Genomic DNA, 21,149 nt, shown 5'->3' with positions numbered 1-21,149 from the left:
GGATGATGGGCTACATTCAAATGAATTATTGGGCATGGCTCAATAACTGCTAGAAGAAACTCCTTATCAGGCTCCCTAGGAGCAAGTGCATTTGCTTGAAAGTAAAAAGGGGAGGTACCAGCTCTCTAAGGGATGAATCAATCTGTGTGACTGCCCCACAGCCAAGTGGCAGCTGAAAACATGCGCTCTACATTAGAATGGGGTTGGGGAAGAAGGACTAGCAAAAGCTGCAGGAAGTGCTTGGCTTGGGTAGCTCTCCTGGGGGACACCATGGTCACCAGTATTGCATTTTGGCTCTTCTGACTCTTCAGCCTGGAAATATGTCACTAACACCAATAATGATGCCCTGGAGGCCACAGCTGTTCACTTCTCTTTGGAGGAGCAAAGCAAAAGGGCATGACCTGTGTCACAGAAAAGCTCATTACCAGAACTGGAGCAGGGGCTCAAGGACTGAGCTGACTGGAAAATGAGGTTTCCTCTACTTGGAAGAAATAAAGATCTATAAAAAATGGGGAAAATAACCTTGGAATGTGTTCCATTTGGACATACTGGAGGTAGGGACAATTTTCTAGCCGACTGCCTTGTCAAGCTTACTCTGTCTTGCAAAAGGGAGCCTTTCAGACTGGTAGTAAGACCCCATCTGTTCAGTTTTCCTGGCAGAAAATGAGGGGGTGGGGAGGAGGGAGGTGGGAGGAAGGGATTGTTAAGGCATAATATCAGTTTTCTCTTGGAGAATGTTATTTCTATGAGAAGGCAAGGGGTTTTGTCCACCAGGAAAAACATTGCAGAGGAAAAGCCCATGCCTAATCAGCTCTGGAAAAAAGCTGCTTATGTACACTAGTTAATAACATTTAGTCTTGATCAAGAGGTGATAGTCTTAAAAAACAAACTTTCAGTTTTACATGAGGGGAAAACCTATGCTGTGAATACTGACAGCTCCCTTTCGTTGTACTGTAAATAATACTGTCATCAGATGACAAGAATTCATCATAATAATGAGCAATTATAGTAATAATTGACTCCAACTGAGTCTTGAAACAAACTATTTGCTGTCAGAAAACCTTTATACAGGGACCAGCAGCAGCAGTCCTGGGCTGTATTTGCAGAACTCAGGAAAGGAGGCACTGCCTTGGATCAATCCAACAGAGCCACGAGTGTCCCACCCAAGCTCAGAGCCTCTAGGGCAGTGTGACACACACAAGTATCCCTTTCCTCTTAGAACTGGGAAAGCTGATATGGGATTGTTTGGATCTAAACACCAGAGGCAGTGATTACAGGTTTCTGAGTAGCTCTTCCTGAAAGGAAATGAAAGGAAAAGAAATTCTGGAAAGGAAATTTTGATGGCATTGCCACGAATATATTACCAGAAAACAAAAAGAAGCAAAAAACAAATATAATCCTCATCCAAGTAACAGAATGCACTCTAAAGAGAGATCACCATTAATGGTTAAAACAAGAATTAACTCAAACAAAAATAATTAATTTCCAAGCAACACATTTCCTTCCAGTAGGGTAGAGTGCAAACTTAAGAACTGGCAAGTCTGTCAGCCAGAGGAAAATCCAAACAAATTAAAGCTCCAGGATGTGGCCCAACGTGCTAGCTGAGCACCACAATGACATTGTTTCATAGAAACAAAGGCAGTTTAAGACTTTGAGTGACTGACTGCATGGGGCCTTGATACTTCTGCACAAACAGGAGAACAAAATAAGATCATGTTTGTGCTTGGATGACGATAAGAGTTTGCAATTGCCACTAGGAAAAGGCCTTACTAAAGAACTCATTCTAACTAATATTTTAATATGATTATTTCAACATGTTTATGCCCTATGATGAAAGTTCTTGCTCTGACCACCTTCTTGTCCCCACACAATAGCACACTTTCACTAATGAACCATTTTATTCCATATTACAATGGAATTTGACACCAGGCATCAATTAGGCATACTAGTTCATCTTGATGGGATTTATCTAACATATGGAAATAAATAAATGAATGTCTATTTTTTTAATAGTAAGACTTTTATCTGAGTCTATGTTTTGTCTTGTAACCTGAGACTAAAATAATCAGAGCCCTTTGAAAATTTTGAGCAATATTAAAGTCCACATTAGACTGGAGTGATTTTTTTTTAAATAGTTTTTCACCTCTTGCATTAGCCCTTACTTCCTTCTCAAAGAAAACAAAGATTTTTAACTACAGTCATATCTGCTCATTCCTGTCTTTCTAGGGAAGGTTTATTTCTTGAAATTATATGAAAACAGTGTTTTGTTAGTGATTAATGAATTACAAGAATATAAGAAATGCAGGGTGTATCTTTGGATTAAATTTTAAAATTGTTTTAGATACAGGAGTGGGAAATAACTGCTGCTGAAGAAAGGAATGCCTAGGAGACATCCACTTAGTCAGTACATCCCAAAATCTGCACCCAAAACCTTATTTGTTCAGCATATCATCCTAATTTTCCAAAGCTCTATTGGGAAGGCACCTCCTCCCAATCAGCATGCTGTGGTGGAGAGAATCCAGATGGGTCCCTAAAGTGTCTCTGCAGCTTTTGCTGACCAAGGGACTGCCTGGGGATCCACGCCTTTGTGGCGGTGGAATCACATTGCTGGTGATGAGGCTCTTGCTATTTTGGTTGAGTGGCTGCTCTCCTCAAAGCAGAAATGGAGGCTGTTCCTCTGCAGTGAGAATCCACTCATGGTGGAGGGAACAGGACTGCTTTTGAGCTTGGGACAACAATATTTCCAGAATTACTCTTCAGCAGAAATCTGTGTGAAAAGCTCCCTACAAAGGGAGGGGCTGTGCCTAAGGGGGTGGAGAAGTGTGCCTGCTCTGAAACACCCAGGGTTGCCTGAGCCGTTTGCAGCACTGCTGTCTTGTGCCCAGGGCTGTGCTTCTCCTCCTGTGCTTTGCCAGCCCAGATGAACTGATCTTCAAGTGGAAAGAACATCACACTGACACCACAAAGGGCCAGAGAGGGCAGGAAGGGCTCTGGGAATTCCTCCTTACTTGAGAAAATTTGCATCATGCAGATCTATGGATGCTATAGGGAGTTGCAGCTTGGTGTCAGCAAATGGAGACAGAAAAAAGGAAATATCCCTGCCTCTTAGGCTTTCAGTCTGGCTTATGGGAGCAGTGACCTTCCACAAAATCCAGTGTGGTTTTTTCTGAGCTGTCTGGGGTCTTCCCTTTGATGAGGGGAATCTTTGACTGATTTAAATGGAATTTCTCCAGCCACAATGTAACTTTTTTAATGCAATGTCTGTGCTGAGAGTGATAAGCAGACAGACTCACAGATAATGGCCAGGCTTTTCAGCAAAATCTAGAATACAGAAGAACAAAGGAAACAAGAATCCAGCTGCAACTAGATCAATTCCAAATATTCTTTCTCCAACAAGGGGCGTGCACACTACCATCATGGGGTGGTATTTCACAGGCAATTCATTGTAGCATGCTTTTTTTCTGAAGGAACAGGCTAAGTCACATTGCCATGAGCTGGCAGGGTGTGGAAAACACCAAGTCCGTGAAGGTCTGACTCATTTTGAGAGTCCAAAAGAGGAGTCTGTGCTGCCTTCCCTCGTGCTTCTTGTCATCTGAGGTTTCTGTAGGCACCAGGCAGCCTTGTCATCACTACAAATTTAGCTGTTGTGAGGGGTCAGGGGTTTTGTGTGCATTTGCAATTTTGTTTCTACATAACCTTTCAAACAGCAGAGCCAAAGTGCACTTTGATGCAGGCAATTGGAGGCAAATGCAGGCAATTAGAAAAACAAAAAACCGGAGTGCTGAGCTGGTCCTGTTTAGGGTGGACAACTTTTTGGCCTGATACTCTCCTTTTAAATATCCAGATCTCTCACTGAAAATCAGTGCATGGGCTAAGATTTCGTTGTATACCGATGGTATATGAAGCCTGGCACAGAAACCTGAGAATTGTCACTTTTATCCTTACAGTCTTACACTGAAGGATTTCTTCTGGAGGCCCATAACCCCCTGAAGGAATTCAGGGATGTGCTGCTGTGCTGCCAGCTTGCATGATAATATGTTAATGGATACCACTGCAGCGTGGCCAGCAGGCTGTGATTTGATGTCTGGGTGCAGGACCTGGATGGAAATATTTCATACATCATCTGCCTCTCCAGGGACATGTACTACCAGTGACATTTTGTAAATCAATGCATGGCCATAAGAAGAGCCATTCCCTGTGCTTGAAGAATTCCTGCAGCACTTTAGAAAGACACACTCATAAATAAAATGTAATAATGGTAACCTCCTAATATAGTTTAAGCATATTTCCTAATTGCAAGAGGGAGTAAAACTAGAAACAGGGTAAGATATTTTTATGTTAAGCTAATGAAAAAAGAGGATGACCAGATGAGTGTGAGCAACAATTATCTAATGCAGTATTCCCAGAGGGAGAAAAAGGATGTTATGGTACATCCCTGGAATGCTACTGTGGTTTAAAAAAGGAGGCAAAAAAGACATATCCTGCTACCACCAGAAGGAAATGAAACAGTTCTCAGGAGCAGATGCCATATTAATTACTGTATTCATTCAATAATATGCCTCATATAATCGTGCAATGGTATTTTAACCACTTTGAGCCCAGTTGCTGAAAGAGTCTGGGCTGCTCAAGCACACTGACAGTAAGCAAGCAAGGCAGTGCTCTGCTCCAAAGTGGAGCTCTGTTCTAGCTTGCAGCAGAAGAAAGGCATTTGTTGTTATCAGGTAGTTGTTTGCACTCATAGGATGTTCTTTTGCATTAATCCAATGATAATTCCAACACTGACAGTAGATGCACAGACCAAAGGGGTTAAACTTGGCCAGAGAGCTCTGAAATTTGTCTTGCTGCCTGGCACAATTTTGCTATCTGTTTATCAGGCTGCTGGCATCTTGCAAAGGGCGGGGCAAGGTCTGCCCATGTCCTGGTTCTGGCCAGGACAGGGTTAATTTTTTGCAGTAGGTGGGAGGGGGCATGGCCAAGACACAGAGGTTGTTCTGTACCATCATTTCACTGCAGGGGCTGGGCCAGGGCCAGGAAGAAGGGGCTCCTTCTGGCCCAGAGAACCTGGCAGAGGGAGCTGTCTGGTATTGCCTGTTACAGTCTGGGGTCTTTTTTGCCTGTATGAATAATTTCTTTTCTCAGACCCTCTGTCATTAGTCTTGTTGCTGATACTGTTAATTTTCTTATGTCAACCTTGATCTTTGCCTTTTGTGCCTCTGGTTGGAGGGGGAGAGGGGAGCAGTGCATAGCTTTTGTGGGAATACTAAATTGGAGAATACCATTCCTAATTATGACACCCCTGTAATTAATAAAAGCAGGTGCTAAACAGACTGGATTTCAAGGGACAGTAGTACTTTCTCAGCAGAAGAACTTAGAGGGACATTGTCACTGGAAGACAGACTGATCAGTGGTTTTGAAGTTATATTTTTCTTGTATGAGGAAGGAGTATATGTCAGTTCTACAGCAGTACTCAGATCTTCAGGGCAAAACCATGATATTCTTCCTACTTTGCCTCCCCAGAGATTATGTTCTGCCATACCAAATAAGAAGGTAATTCATCATTAAGGATGGGGAGTTAAATATATGCTTGTTCAGCTAATAATCTGATGAATGTAGAGGAAAGAATGACATTTCTATGTTATTGCCTGCAATATCTCACTAGTTACAGCTCCCGACTCCTCTAGGAAGACTAATGTCAGGTTATTTAGCAAAGGCACAGTGAGCAACATAAGATAAAGACCATCCAATCTAATTGCAGTTAGTGTAGCATCACCAGTAAACATTCTGTATTTGATATGTCTTGTGTCTGATTATTGTCACTTCTGTACATGTCTTTATCAGAAGCAATTAATCTCATATTCTTGCAACTTCACTGCAAAACTCCTTCCAAAATGTCACACATCCTATGAGCATTACTAGTGATGAGCCAACATCCTCTGACAGGACATGAAACACTGCCCAGTGCTCATTTGCTGGGTAAGGGCCCATATGAGATTCATCCTAGAGACTGACATCATAAAAAACTGCAGTTTTGCTTCCCTCCCACATTGCCCCTTCTCAGTTTCTGGCACCTACACAAAGAGGCAGAGAATTGCCCCAAAGTCAGAAGAACAGAGTTTTTTCCTTCCTACTTGACACAGGTATAAATAGTTGTTATGTGGTGGAGATGCAGGTCCTGCCCAGACCAGACCAAGCTGGAGTCACCCAATGCTCCCTGCAGAAAGAGAATGCTGCTCACCATGAGTAACACCTGTCAGCTGGTGGAATGCTGGCCTAGCTGACAAGAAGCCTCCCATGATCAAAGGAGAAAAGGAAATAGGTAACACAATACACAGCTGACCTCATTGCACAGATGTGACTGAATTTCAGTCTGGAAGAACCATGCACTGTACTTGTACTTACTCATACTCACTGGACAGGGCACTATATTTTTCCTGCCCCTAATGTGAGACAGTTATTTGCTCTATGCCATGATAACATCTTTGGTAGCTGAAAATCACTAGGAGTACCCATGTGTAGAAATTTTTGGTTTTGACATTACACATATAACTTCTGACTCACAGGTGGACTAAGCCAGGGATCAAATAGGTAATTAACTGTGTATATCTGACTGAATTAGTCATGAGGCAAAATGCTCTTTTTATGTGGGTTTGGGTCAGAGTTTCAGTCATAATTAAACACAAAGCTGAAGAGCAGGCCCTTTTCCAGTATAAAGACTGGAACCAGAAGCATTTTGTTCAGCAAGAAGGTTCAGCAGTACTCAGGAAAACAGCTTGCTCAGTCTAGCTGTCCCCACCCCACCAAGCACCATGATTTTCCCCTTCAGAATTCAGCAAGATTTCAAAAAAATTAGAGCTTTAGCTTAAGACTATAAAAATATGTCCACATGTCCATAAATCTGTTCCTCACACAAACTTTTAAAAACTGCTTTACTACTTCTGGGGTTTTTTGCAACTGCCATTTCTTAACTGTAGTGCTAAGGCAGGTCATATTTCTGCCATAACACCTCTGCAACATTTAGTCTTGTCCTTTTGCATCATATGCAACTTTTCCTTACTCCTTCTGCCACTACAGCTGTGATCATCAGCTAGTCAACCTAACAGCTAACTCTTGTCCTTCCTGTCCCCAGCCTCCCAGCAAGCAGGAGGAGATATTGTCACTATTGTCACCGAGCCTGCCATCTGCTAGCTACCATGGAACAGCATGCTGCTACTGTCAGAGCTGCCACAGAGCCAAGAAGACAAAGAAAGTGTTGCTGTCTGCTCAGGTAAGTGCTTGAGGTGGGAGAGCTGCTGCCACAAACCCAAAACAAGATGGGGAAAGGGACCCTTAAAAGCTCCCAAGGAAAAGAGCACCTGATCAGCCCAGTGGCCACTCTGGTTCATGAGTATAGCTACATGCAAAGTGTCTGAGCAGCAGGTTCCCATTTCCCTCAAGAAAATGGTGAGGGACTCTGGTGTATGGTCCCTGCATCACCTACTGAGACTACAGTGAACAGGTTTATGTCTCTGTTATACCCAGTGGATCATCAGATCTTTCCCCTCTTAGACCTTGCTGAAATAAAGGAATCTCAAAACTGATTTATAGCAGAAAAGTAATTTCTTTTAGCTGAATGGCTACTAGGTTTCTTTTAAGTATCCTTTTTTTTCCTATTTGCAGCAGTGTCAGACTCCATATGGATTTCAAACAGAAAAGTCCTAAATATCTGCAGCCTGCTTAGAAAGTGAGCTGTACACTTGTTGCAGATGATTCCCCCTTTCCCCTACACCACAGCACATTCCCAGCCTTGCCGATTTTCCCCCTTTTGCAAGAGGCAGGGTGGGAGCAAACACTATTCAATTCCCTGGCTGGTTCAACCTCGTTCTCTTTTTACACTATGGCACATATTTGTGCAGCATGCAATAACCAAATGAGAACATCTTTTCCAAGGGGTATTTCTTAATGGCATATGGAGAAAGATTTGTAAGTAACATTACATGAATTGCAAATAAAAGCCTCCTTAACACACTTCCATGACTTTATTTTCCCCTTGTTTTCTCTTTTTTATACCTCTTTCAGTCTGTATTTTCTTTGATTGAAAGCATTGAAAAATTGTTAAGCAAAGAGTGCTTCTGTCTCCTCATTCTCTCCAATATGTTTTATTTCTGTTCTTTTAAGTGCCTTGGATCAGGTCCTTGCCCCTGGCACTATTCCTCTACCCTTGACTTATGTCTACAATAGTGAATCTGGCAAGTTTCTTGCTCCTCACAGGCTGGCTACTGTGTGCAGGGCTCCTGCTTTCCATGGGTCAAGGCTTCAGGCATCTTGAGACTAGCACTGGCCTCTCCACTTGGCTCCAATGTTTCTTTTTCAGCCTCCTCACAAAAACAAACCAGGGCTTAATAGTTAGTTCTCAATACAGTGCTCCCTTGTTTATTTTCTTCACATGTCTATTCTTTCTTTCCATTCCTGGCCACAAAGAGAAGAAAGCTGGAAGACCATCACTTTTGCAAATTTACTACAAATTTTGAGCTGTGAAAGCTGCCATAGAAATGAGGTAAAAGGGAGTGAGGGAGGACAACTACAAGGAACAGATTAGGTCATCAAACAGTCTGTTGCTGAGCCTTCTGCAATACCTGGGTGCAAATACCCCCAGAAATACAGGTACTATTCCATAGTCCTCTCCCTGGCTGTAAGCAGTCTTCTCTAAGATTTCCCTTAATTTCAGTTCCTCTTGTGCAAAACCCTAAGTAGAGCACAGGGGCTGCATGCTGGCATCCTGTACAAGGGTGAGAGCTGAAGGATGAATTAGTCCAGCAAAACAGCAAAACTGTGGGCAGGAGATTACAATGCACAGTATAGAGTGATCATGACTACCCTCTATATCCTAGAGTACTAAGTACAGAATTTAGAGGAAGTAACTTTTCAGCTTTCCTAGAAAATTTCAAGAAAACTTTTTTCTTGTCCTTTAAATTTTTTTTCTTGAGGAAATTAAAATAAAGGGTACTTGGTTTTAGATTGACTCCATGGCTTCATTTGCCTAAAAATGTCACATTTTGTTTGTGGGTGCATTCATTTTCTTTTAGCCCCTTTAAAGATGCAGATGAATTATGTAAAGTATAAACAAGAGACACAGGAACTCTCCCTTTAAAAATGTAGACATTTATCAAAGTTTTTGAACATTCTTCGTTCCTTCTCAGATAAAAACAAGAGGAAAATAATTGGGCTCACTGCCTTTTGCTGCTCATTTACTAATCTCAGGATTCCCCCTTCTTTGCATGAAGCTGGAATCACAACAGCTCCCTTTGCCCATAAAAACCATCTAATCTAAGGTGGAAGTTAGACTGTAACAACCTAGGCACCTGCAGAGTGATTCCCCCTCTCAGAGTCACACACCTGTCTTGAGGCAGCAGTGCTTCACTCCCTACTGAGGAACCAGGGTTAAATCATTTGGATTTAACACTTGAGCTTTAATGGTTAAATTTACATAAGATAAATTTCCCCTTGCTCTTCTGCAATCTTATTATTTTTCTTTATTGATAAAGACTTGATTTTTCTTGTTTCTAGAATCTGGGCACATACCTTCAAGAAGTCACGATCACAGTCAGATCTATCTTCTAAATCAAAGGCTGTGAAGCTATAGTTGAGAGTGTTCCCCTTGGTGGCTTGGATAGTCCAGTTGCAGTGTTCATTTAATGGGTAATTATTTGGATAATTTAAGCTTTCCAATATGCCATGGCTCTGATTAACAGTCAGCACTTCATGGCAAACTGTAAAAAAAAAAAAAAGTGGTTATAGAAAATTTTTGTTCAGTGTTATTAATCCAATATCTCAAAAATTACTAGTTGAAGTTAATGATAGCATTACAAGGGGAAGAATATTTTTTTCAGATTAGAGAAGCCATGCAGAAAGAAAATGGTGACTCTTGAAGAACATATTGTGTATGTTTCAACCAAAACTCCAGCTATTCAAACTTGCATCTTTCAGCATTATTATGACCTTCTTTTCTGACACTTGCAGACCCACCAGTATATATTTAAGAGGGCAGTCCTCTTTAAGTCTAAATACATGGGTATTCATGAAACACATTTTCTTTTTTTCTTTTTTTTTTTTTAACTAATCATAAAAATGTACCCTGTCATTTGAAAATATTCTGGGAGCTGCTCAACAAATATTGATAAATTGATAAAAGTGATTTATTTCTGCTGACTAGGAAAAAATTATGATCCTTGGCTAAAACAACTAATGGAAAGTACTCTCCTATTATAGGGCTTTCTAGCCCCAGGAAGAGAATGTGATAATGGAATTTTTTTAAAAAGGAGCCATAATTTTCCTTTTGAGACATTCAATAGCATCCTAGCATAAGGACTGGACACTCACCTGAAATAATAAGAACTTTCCTTGGAGTGCAGGGAAAATAAAAATAAACTAAACTAGATAAAGAACAAAATTACAATTATGGGATTAGGTCAGTGAGTCTCATTTTCCTGTATGCACCTTTCCTTAAAGACAAAAAATATCAGTGTGGGCAATCCCTTGTCTGGAGAGAGCATATAGTGTGTACTGGGAGCAGAACAATGTAATTAATGCCCAGGGGAGTGGGCAGGAGACAGGGGGCAGACCAGGCTGGCTGGTTTGTGCAGCAAATCTGCAGTGTTTGAACAGCAGAAATAGCTGAGATTCACTTGCATGACTGCTCTATTGTCTGTCACCACAGAGAGTACACCCACCTCCTGCCCATTTTTTCTGTTCTGTCCAAACGATTTAAAGGTCTGTGTTTTCAGTATTTCAAAATGCTTGGGTTACAGCTGCAGGTCAGGGTCAGGTGGAGTGGAGCTTGCCTGCAAAGCTACTCTGAAGCTTTTTGAAAGTCAGGACAAAGAGCACAAAATGGGTTGTATTTGATGAATACAACACAGGTAAAATCTGCTATCCCCTGCCAAAGGGATTTTATTAGAAACATATCAGGCACAGAGGTGCCTTTGAATGGCAACTTGATACCATGTTTTCCTTTGCAACATTTTCCAATTAATAATTACATTTCTTTCTTGTACATGTAAATGTATCTGCTATCAAAGCATCCTTATTTTACAACATACTGCCTACATAATTTTAGCTTTTGGGCAAGCCATTAAAAGCTTTCTCTGATGCTTCTTCAGGAATTAAATATGAATGTAAATCACATTATCTGATAGCTCAGGTTCTACATCTGAGTGCTTTGAAAGTGCTCTTCCTGTTTAATTAATGAAAGAGAGGGGGAACATTTTCTAATATATCCTCTTGACATTGCAGTCTGAAAAGTACATGGTAGTGATATCTGTAAGGAATGAGGGAGCCAAGGTTTCCTCCTTCTTCTAATTACTGCATGTGTCATGTGTGGATGAACAGCTCTGGATTTTTGTAATCCATTTATTTTTGACCAAACCCAGGACAACTTCACATCTATAAACCCACAACATCCCTTGTCACTTGGGCATGTCATATTTAGAGGACACAAAGATGCTTGCAAATCACTTTGTATGTGATGAAATGACAAATTTTCCAATATGCATTTAACTGTTAAAAAATATAAAGTGTATAAAGAGAAATGTAAACACCAGGACTATTTTCATATTATGACTGGGAATAAAGTAACTTTGTCATGTGTCTTCTTGTATTTTTCTCCAAATGCTATTATTCTGATATTTCTGGGGTAGTACTATTTTACAAAAACACGTTTGCAAGAAAAGTATTACCCTTACCACAAGATATTAAAATTGAAGCTTTTTAAAATGTTCCCGATAGGCTAAATTATCCCAAGCTCCCACAATGATTCAGTCTGGCTGACAGAAACTCAATTATCCTTTGCCATCCTTCCTCAAAAGCAGCCCTAAGATCAGAGAATCTTGCTATATCTGCCTTTTTTAAAAATTCAGGAGCCTGAAGGAGCAGAAGAGCAAGAACAGTCAAATCTACCCTGCTATGGACTTCCAGCATTTGTTGTTCTGAGTAAATTTGAGAGGCATATGCCACTGGTGCAGGTAATAGAAATAGAGCCACCTTACTAGCTTTCTCCTAAGGAGGAGATAATTTCCATCAAAGGTAGATGGGCAGGTAATTTTTAGGTCTCTGTGTTCTGTAACTGTACCAGAATAGAAAATCTGGGTCGTTGGCATGCTCTATAGATTTTACTGTGCTGATAAGTATGTGAGATCATGGGCTGCAAGCAGCTGCACAGGCAACATGAGCTATAGAAACATCTCCCTTTCCTTTACTTACCCTGTTTGTATTTGGCTAAGAAACCTCCACCTTGCAGACTGTTGTCTGTCCTTAGTTTGACATACACACTGTCTCCACTGGAATGGATGGTTTCTGGTATCTGGTCCCCACAAAATTTACCTAGTTGTCTAGCATTGCTGCTGTTGCCATCATATATCTAAAAAAAACCAAACCAAAAACAAAAAAAAAAAAAAAAAAAAAAAAAAAAAGAAAAGATAATAAAGCTGATGATGTTACAAGTCTGATTAATTTGACAAATGTCTGCTTAGGGAAATGTTATTGGGTGTACAAGAGGTTAAATTCTATTTCTGCTCATAGGAACCCTGGTAGGTATTTCAGAAACAAGCAAAAACAGGAAGCCAGTAACTGAACACTAGTGGGTTTTTAGGGGCTTAGTCACCAAGAGGGGAGCACAGCACTCCATCTCAAATTCATTTGAAATATTCAAATAATTTATGGAACAATTCAATTATTAAATTTGGTATTAATAATATGGTTATTGACAGCATTGTTCTTTGTTCCCCATAATTTATGAAGAAATCATGCTAAGGCCTAGGTTCAAAACATGGAAAATTTAAAAGATACAGAGAGATTCTTGTTTCTATCTATCCAATTCTTTCTATCTGCTTTTCTTACCAGCAGCTACACAGACACTGCTGCCTTGCCTCTCATGACTCTGAGAGATGAAGGGAGCACATCAACATGGAGCTTTCCTATTTTGAGTCTGTTCTCTTAGGACCATTTGAAAGCCAAGGCCCTGTGTTTTTCCTGGCCTTTGTACTCAGCACACTCATCTGCCTCCTGTGGAGCAGAGTGTCCCAGGGCACCTACCGCAAGGTAATCAAAGCTGCACTTCTGGTGAAGCTCCAGGTGGAACTGCTCAAACTGGATTTCAAATGGACTTCCTCGGTTTCCCTTGAGCAGCCAGTAGCACTCTGAATTTTGATAATATGGCATAGGGTAGTTGGGAGACATGAGGATGCCAGAAGCTGATGTGAAAGTCCCACCACAACCTGAAAAGGGCAGAGAAAGCAAAGCAATATTTAACAACTGGAGGGGAGATTTAAACCTGGCGTGTGCGATTCTCACTTCTGATCTCCTTCACATGCCCTGAACTTCTTCAGTAATGCCCCAAAAATGTGCATCCAGCCATCAATGTTGTAAGCAGAAGACAGCCCATAAGAAATAGAAATATTAACTATCTAATTTAAAGAGTGTTTCTGGTAGAGAAGTATTAGAAATTAGAAACATTTTCATTATACTCTTAATTACTGCTTCCCTGAACATAAGAGAAAATTGAAGCTACTTTATATCTAGGGGATAGTATGCTCTTTTCTGTGGTAAAAAAGAAAGCCTAAGGATCAAGAAATATCTTTGTTCTTAACAACATGCATACATGTCACTATATAATTAGCAGACAGACCTTAGAATATTGGAAGCAGGAAAATTGAGGGGAAAAAGGTGAGAAATTAAATACAAAGAAAAGATCAAAAATAAATGTGTAAAATAGTTCTATACTTGATGCAGTCATTTTACCTGCTGAGGTACCATCCCACTCTGCTGAAAATCCCCTTCTTGTGCCAAATACGTCGCTTACAAACTTTATCCACAGCTTGTTACCATGAGAGATTATAACAGGAGGCAGGTCTGTACCACAGTATTTTCCAAGAGGAGGAGAAGTTTCAAAGCCTCCATCTCTAGAATGGTAAAGAAGAAAAACCTTTGGTCAAAGACAGACACCATGAAAAATGCAAGCAAATCAAAAATCTTGTGATTCTTTCAGGCCTGGGAAAGACTTATCCTGGCTCTTCATCTTCAACAGAAATACTGCTACCAAATACTGAGTCTTGCTGCTTGCAGTATTAAGCCCTGCCACAACCACCTGCTTGCTGGGCATGTCACTCTATCATCTCAGCAGCCTGGGTGTGTGTCAACACAATGGCAAGCTTGAGAAGTGTCTCAGGTGTCTCACTGTATTCTCTATATTCTACATGGTAACAATCATTGGGGAAGCCAAAGATAATCAAATTTGAAGTAGTAATTTCCTCATTCCTCACTCTTTAATCTGGCGCAAACCTAGATGAGCTGACTTATTTTAAAAAACATGTTTATTTACCACCATACAAATGAGAATCCATTCCAGAATTCATTTCACTGATGTGATGCATGTTTCAAAATATTTTCTTAGTCTTCAGAATTGGTTCTGCAACCACTTATTTTCCTGTTTTTAATTTAAGTAATATTTCCAGTAACATTTTTTCATACTGTACTCAGGATTCACAGCTAATGTTCTATTTTGCCTCCTGCACATGCCTTATGGGAATAAAAAAGAGGATGACAACCTGCTTATCAATTGCTTCCTGATCTTGTCTTTAAGCACTTTCATACTACAATCAACCTACAGGTCAGTAGGACAATGACAGATAATTTATACCTATATATGGTGTGATCTTCCTATGAAGCTTTTTAAGTGGATAGTAAGACTTTCAAATGCATATTCACAGCTGCTTCTTCTGCTTACAACAGGTTTACAGTTGCTTTTGAGAAAAATTTCTACTTTGCCAGCCTTTGCCACTCTGTTTTATTGTCATCCTCCTAGCTTAAACTGCTTGCTGCTGTCTCATGTTACTGGCAGTTGAAGAAATGGGCCAGAACCTCCCCTCACTTGCACCTTGGCCTCTGCAGCTGTGGTCAGATGAACAATTTTCTTAGTTGACTGAATGCAGTTTATCAGAGGACACCTCAGGGCAAGAAATGAGAGTGGCACTTCACCTAAGACTTGTGTAGCTACCCCATTTAACAGTATCAGGTTTGAAGAGGCATTCTAAAAATTCAGTTATGGCAGTAGCAATGTGCTGAGCTGCACTTAGAATGTTCTGTCCATATCTTAGAACCTGTTCAATGCTGCTGAACTCTTCACAGTGAAAGCTGAGTTAGATTTATGCTATAAATAAATGTTTTCAGTTCCTAAGGTGAAAAAGTGAAAAAAAAATGATTACTTTTGGGTCACCACAAATTAAGGTGTTAATTGTTAAAATAAAGTTAGATTTAATTTAATCTCAGATTGTTTTTCTAAAAAGAAAAAAAATGAAATGCTTTACTTAGAAAATATTGAGAAAGCTTTTCAGGTTTTCATAATTTTCTCCGGTTGGTATGTACAGCTGAAAAAACCCAACTAATTCAGATGGAATTCAGAATCTCAATACTTCAACTCCAGCAAGGAGATTTTTGTTTGGTTTTAAAAAGAAGATACTATTTACCAAGGAATAACCCATACAGAATATCTGGTATAATGTTCAGGATGAGCTTTATCATTGTGCTCAGTGAGGTAATGGAAACTCTTAGCACGCTCAGACTGAAAAAACACACTGCATTCCTCAGATATGTTTCACCCAGGGAGCTGGCTCATGAGGACAGGAATGGGTGCACCAACACTGCAAATTGCAAATCCATCTGCAGCCACTCAGCAGAAAGGATATGCACTTGGTGCTGCTGGACTGTAAGCAGGTAACATTCCTGCAAATATTCCTTTCTTCTATTTGTCCCCGTCCTGTAAATTTTCCTAGAAATCACTAGGTTAGTATCCTAAGTTTAATGGTGATGCCAGTATAGAAAAATATAGCAGATTATTTACATGCTCTTCTTGTTACCTCCTAGAGTAGCTACTGTCTAAGGACTATAAACATAAATAATGAATATAGAATATAGAATATAGACTATAGAATATAGAATAGTTTGGGTTGGAAGGGGAATTAAGGTTCATTTATGCCACCCAACTCTGAAAGGAACAGGGATATTTTCAAATAGATCAGGCTGCTCAGAGCCTCGTCCAGCCTGACCTTGAATATTTTCAGGGATGGGGCAACAGCTAATTCTGTGGGCAGCATGTTCCAGTGCCTTACTACCCTCATTGTAAAAAGTTTCTTCTGAATAATCCAAACTCTCTCAGCCTGTCTGTATATGAGAGTGCTCCAGCCCTCTGATTGTCTTCATGGTCCTCCTTTGAACTTGCTCCAAGGTCCGTGTCCTTATGCTGCGGCCCCCAGAGCTGGATGCAGCATTCCAGGTGGGGTTTCTCTCACCAGGGCAGAGCAGAGGAGCAGAATAACCTCTCCTGGCCTGCTGCCCATGCTGCTTTTGATGGAGTTGGCTTTCTAGGTTGCAAGGTTGTATTGCCAGATACTCTGATTTTTCATCCACCAGCACCCTCACTACTCTCACCTCACCTCTCCCCTGGGCTGCTCTTTATCTGTTCACTCCCCAGCCTGTACTGATACTGAGAGTTGCTCCAAACCAGGAGCAGGACCATGTACTTGGCCTTGTTGAACTCCATGAGGTTCACATGGGCCAACTGCTCAAGCTTATCTAGGTCCCTCTGGATGGCACCGTGTCCTTCAGGTGCATCAGCTGCACAACTTGGCTTGATGTCATCTCCAAACTTGCTGAGGGTGCCTTGACCCCACTGTCTATGTCGTTAATGAAGATATTAAATAACTCTTATCCCAGAACAGACCCCTGAGGGATCATTGTCAGAGTTCTGATATGCACATCAAGCCATTGACCACTACCCTCTGGAAGTGACAATCCAATCAATTCCTCATCTTCCAAACCATCCAATTTATCTCTCTCCAATTCAGTGAGAAGAATGTTGTGGGGGACTGTGTCAAAAGCTTTTCAGAAGTCCACAGAGATGACATCTGTAGCTGCTCATTCATTCACTGATGTAGTCATTCCATCACAGAAGGCCACTAGGTTGGTCAAGAATGCCCTTGGTGAAGTCATGCTGGCTGTCCACAGCCACCTCCTTGTCTTCCATGTGCCTTAGCACAGCTTCTAGGAGTATCTGTTCCATGATATTCCCAGGCACAGAGGTGAGGCAGAAAGGTCAGTAGTTGCCAGGGTCCTCTTTTCTACCCCTTTTAAGAATGGGTACAACGGTTTCTCCTTTTCCAGACAACTGGAACTTCACCTAACTGCCACAACTTTTCAAATATCATGGAGAATATATCACAAAACAGACAATAAAACTCCTTGTTTCTGCACTAAGGAAAACAACCGAAATGCAGTGCATGAGAACATAGTCCACACACTCCACTTGCTCTCAGAATTGGAATTTATCAAGTGGGAAAGCTGACAACAGAGCAAGATGAGAGCAGGAAAAGGTAGCCTTTAAAGCTCTCTGCTAAGTCCTTTTGCCGTGTTGACAGCAGGATGTATAGTTAAGAATAAAGATTCTGAACATGCTTAAGTGGGTTTGGACAATGCACAAATCAGTACTCAGGACAAGAGAAAGAATTATCCTTGCCTGATTTCTACATAATCCTCTGTGCAGCGTCTGTTCCCCTCCAGGATGAAGTCGGTGAAGGTGAGCACGATGCGCCTGTTGATCCCCACGGTGATGGTGTAAGTGCACTCCGTGCGCACTGGGTAGTCACTGGGGTAGTTGGGAGATGTCAGCTCACCAGTGTCAGCAGTGTAGTTGTGTGAGCAAACTTTAAAAAGAAAAGAAACAAAGATTAATTAATGCCATATGTCTGCTAAATTAACAGGAAATTTCTATTTTCAACAGGCAGAGGAGCAAACATCCTGTGTTCCTGTGCATTATAACTCTTCCTGGACACATCTCTCTGCTGAATGTCAACAGTATAAACTAAAACCAGGATCCAGCTGTTTCATGGGATTTCTTACATTTGAGTTGATTTGTTCAGTTTTTACCAGAACACTATGTGTGTAATAAATAGGAACATAAAAGCAGTTTCACCTGCCCAGAGTGGCTTTGGCATTCCCCATGGTCAAACCTGTTAGAGGGGATTTTATATCTAAATTTCTTTTCCCATTTTCTGGGCTATAAATGACAATAAGTTAGAAAGTGGTAAAATCCTTAGAATTTGAGGGTACAAGAATTTTAATTAAGGTCTTATATTTAAATGACCCTTTTTTTTTTTTTTTGTGACCAATATATAAGTTGGGAAGAAGAAAATAGTGTGAACTAATGCTGAGGTAGAATCTAAGCAATAATTAAAAAGAAGCTCTTTTCAAAGCACAGACATATAATCTAGGAATAAAAATGTTTACTATGAAATAGTATGAAACTTTGTTTGGAAAGAAGAATTGTTGTCTATTAGTTGATCACAGTCAATGAGTAAAGTTTGTGATATGGCTGCAAAAAAGGGCAAGAAGAAATGTGAACTGTGCCAGGTGTTTTCAGGCAAAACAGGAAATACTGATGCCACTGCACAAGGCAATGGTGACATGTCACCTGGGAAACTGTGGATAACCATGGGCACTGAAGTTCTGAAAATCAAATGGGAACAAGTAAGACAAAGATTGTGGAGATAGCAGGAAATTAGCAGATTGGTAGGCAAGAGACACTAGAAGAGCTTAACTTGTTTGGCTTAGCAAGTGCAGATAAACACAAAGAACCATGAAGAAAGGAAAAATAGAACACATTCTCAATGACAGGATTAATTCAGGAGTTAAATGTCCATGAGTACAGATACATAGAAATTAGGAGAAATTTTTATTAGGAAGTATGTTTCTAGACCAATGATCCAATCAGCATAACAGATGCAGAAAGGAGAAAACAGTCCACTGGTTCTTAAGCTACAGTTTGATCAATTTAAGGACGGGTCCACATTATGTACCTTTTAGCTTAAAAAAAAAAAAAGGACATAGGGATAAAAAGGGGGAATAACATAAAATTGTGGACTGGATTTGATGAGCCTGGGGCAACATTCTGGTCCTCCATTTCCCCATTTCAGGTCCTACAGGTTGCAAATATAAGAAATTAAATAGTTCCTACCGAATAGGCACGTTTAGAATAATTATAAATAGAACTGAGAGAGCAAGCAAAATAATTGTTTAAGCTGGTTGCCACAGGTCTTTGAGATCTGCTTTCTAGCACAGCACAGCTGCAGAGTAGCAATATCTATGCTTAACTCTTTAATTGCATAACAATTTAGGTGGAAGGGATGGAGCTATGCTTTAGGCCCTTCATGTCTAAGGTAGATAATTTCCACAATTTCCATGTCTGTTCTCTAGCCATTCTTACTACTACAACACTTTTGCTTTTAATTGTGAATTTTTAATGGTGGGGATTTTTTTTGCATTCTGGGGCACCTGGAAGGCCTCTGTTCCATACATTTTCTGTGGGATAAATACTCCCAAAGCTAGCTCACAGACTCATGTTCCTAATTCATCATGGGGAGAACAGAGAAACAGGACACAGAAAAAGATCAATAATTTTCTGCCACTGGCTTGTGCTTTGATATTGACAAATCAAAAAGGTTTCATGCAATAGTTTACCTAAAATAATTATCTATGAAAATCTTTATTTAGAATTTTAGCCATTTATGTGTTCCATCATCAATATGTTTTAATGTATGCACATAACAAAGAGCTTAGTCCTGGTCACCATAAGAGCAATGTGCTGCTTTGTAGATCCTGATAATGGATTGTTGGCTGTGCTGCCAGCTCCCATGGTGCTTTGTCATATGTTGGGCTTATCATCAAACCCCAGATCCTCAAGTCATATGTTTTCTTGAGGATGCTGACTGAAGGGTTAGAAATCTGACTTATAAATGGGACCCAACTTTTGAGCTGAGACTAAGACTGCCAGCTTTCAACCTGTAGAATATTAAAACTGGTGTACTAGATAAGAACCCTTACAGTAAAATTAGCACTACAGAAGCCAAATTTTTTTATCAGCCCTTTTAATATTTTCCACAGAATTGTCCAGGTTCCCTCCCTCACCAAAGATTTTCTTCCTGGGAGGAACCCAGACAGAAACTTATATCCCAAGTGTGGTGTTTTAAACTGGATCCTCTGTACTGCTTTATATTTCACTTAACAATCTTCTTTATGAGCTAAGGGATAATAAATACAGAAGATGGAACAGTGACTGCCTTATGAATGTTAGACTTCTGGCTAGAGTGAAATAAATCCAAGTATAGATGGAATATACTGGCTGCTATGAGGACTTAGAAAAGCATAGATGAACCCATGTTTTCTGACAGCCAACTCTTTTCTGGTAACTGGATTAATTCCCGGTGTTCTACTTCCAGCAGGAGAGCTGGAATTCCCCTTTAGAACTCACCTCACTAACAACATTTGGGGCTGTGCTTGGGCAATAACAGACCCTTCAGTGAGCACTTAGCAAAGGTAGCAGGAAAAAAAAGTACTTTGACTCCTTTGCCAAAGTTCAGAATGCCGTCTAATAGTATATGTGATTATTATATGTCTGGAAAAAAACATGAATTCACTTTAGTTGGAAGGCACTTATTACAGCTCATGAAAAACAGGAGGCAATTGTTGAGGACAATCACACATCTTGCTTTGCCCAGAGTATGAGGTTTTGAAAGCCATTCAATCTGCCTGCTGGTTTTAGTACTGAGTATGTTAGCTTTTCTGGAAAAAATGCCATAAATGGCAGTACCCCACTGTAATAGCCAATAGCAGAGAAAAATGCCAGCTTTTGTACTACTCATTGGTGCAATCATGCATAATGTAGAAAATTATATCCAGGTTTTTTCCCCTAAGGAGATAGCAATCAGTTGCCACAATGCTAATTAATCAAAAATCAAGCAATAGTGCAGTAAGTAACATGGGATTTTTCTTCCAATCTCACTGTACCAAAGGAAAACTGAGATCCCTAAATTTTCACTCTATATGTGGTACCATGCATGTTTAGGAAAAAAAAGAAGAAACTATCACAAGAAGTATGTGGCTCTCCACAGGCAATGTGAAAGCACATCTTGCCTCTCCACAGGCAATGTGAAAGCACATCTGCATTTCAGGGCCTTCTGTTACAGCTGCTGGCAGAAGCAGGGAAGTGAGGAGTGGATTTTTACCTGGGAGGCACACAAAGGTTTTTGTAGCATGTTAGACCAGGCTTCCTCAAAATACTGGGTATGATG

General features: G+C 40.4%; 1 protein-coding gene across 1 annotated transcript in view; it reads right to left on the bottom strand.

Moving 5' to 3' along the window:
• CUBN (cubilin) overlaps positions 1–21,149 on the bottom strand; it is a 141,794-nt gene that overhangs the window by 88,531 nt on the left and 32,114 nt on the right. The window contains 5 exon segments of the mRNA XM_059842496.1: positions 9,559–9,746; positions 12,235–12,391; positions 13,066–13,247; positions 13,771–13,931; positions 17,540–17,726. Coding sequence (XP_059698479.1) covers positions 9,559–9,746; positions 12,235–12,391; positions 13,066–13,247; positions 13,771–13,931; positions 17,540–17,726 — 875 coding nt within the window.

Source organism: Haemorhous mexicanus, chromosome 1 (assembly GCF_027477595.1).
Source record: "Haemorhous mexicanus isolate bHaeMex1 chromosome 1, bHaeMex1.pri, whole genome shotgun sequence".
Taxonomy (NCBI): domain Eukaryota; kingdom Metazoa; phylum Chordata; class Aves; order Passeriformes; family Fringillidae; genus Haemorhous; species Haemorhous mexicanus.
The sequence above is the reverse complement of the archived record's forward strand: the minus strand, read 5'-3'. Positions and strand labels throughout refer to the sequence as shown.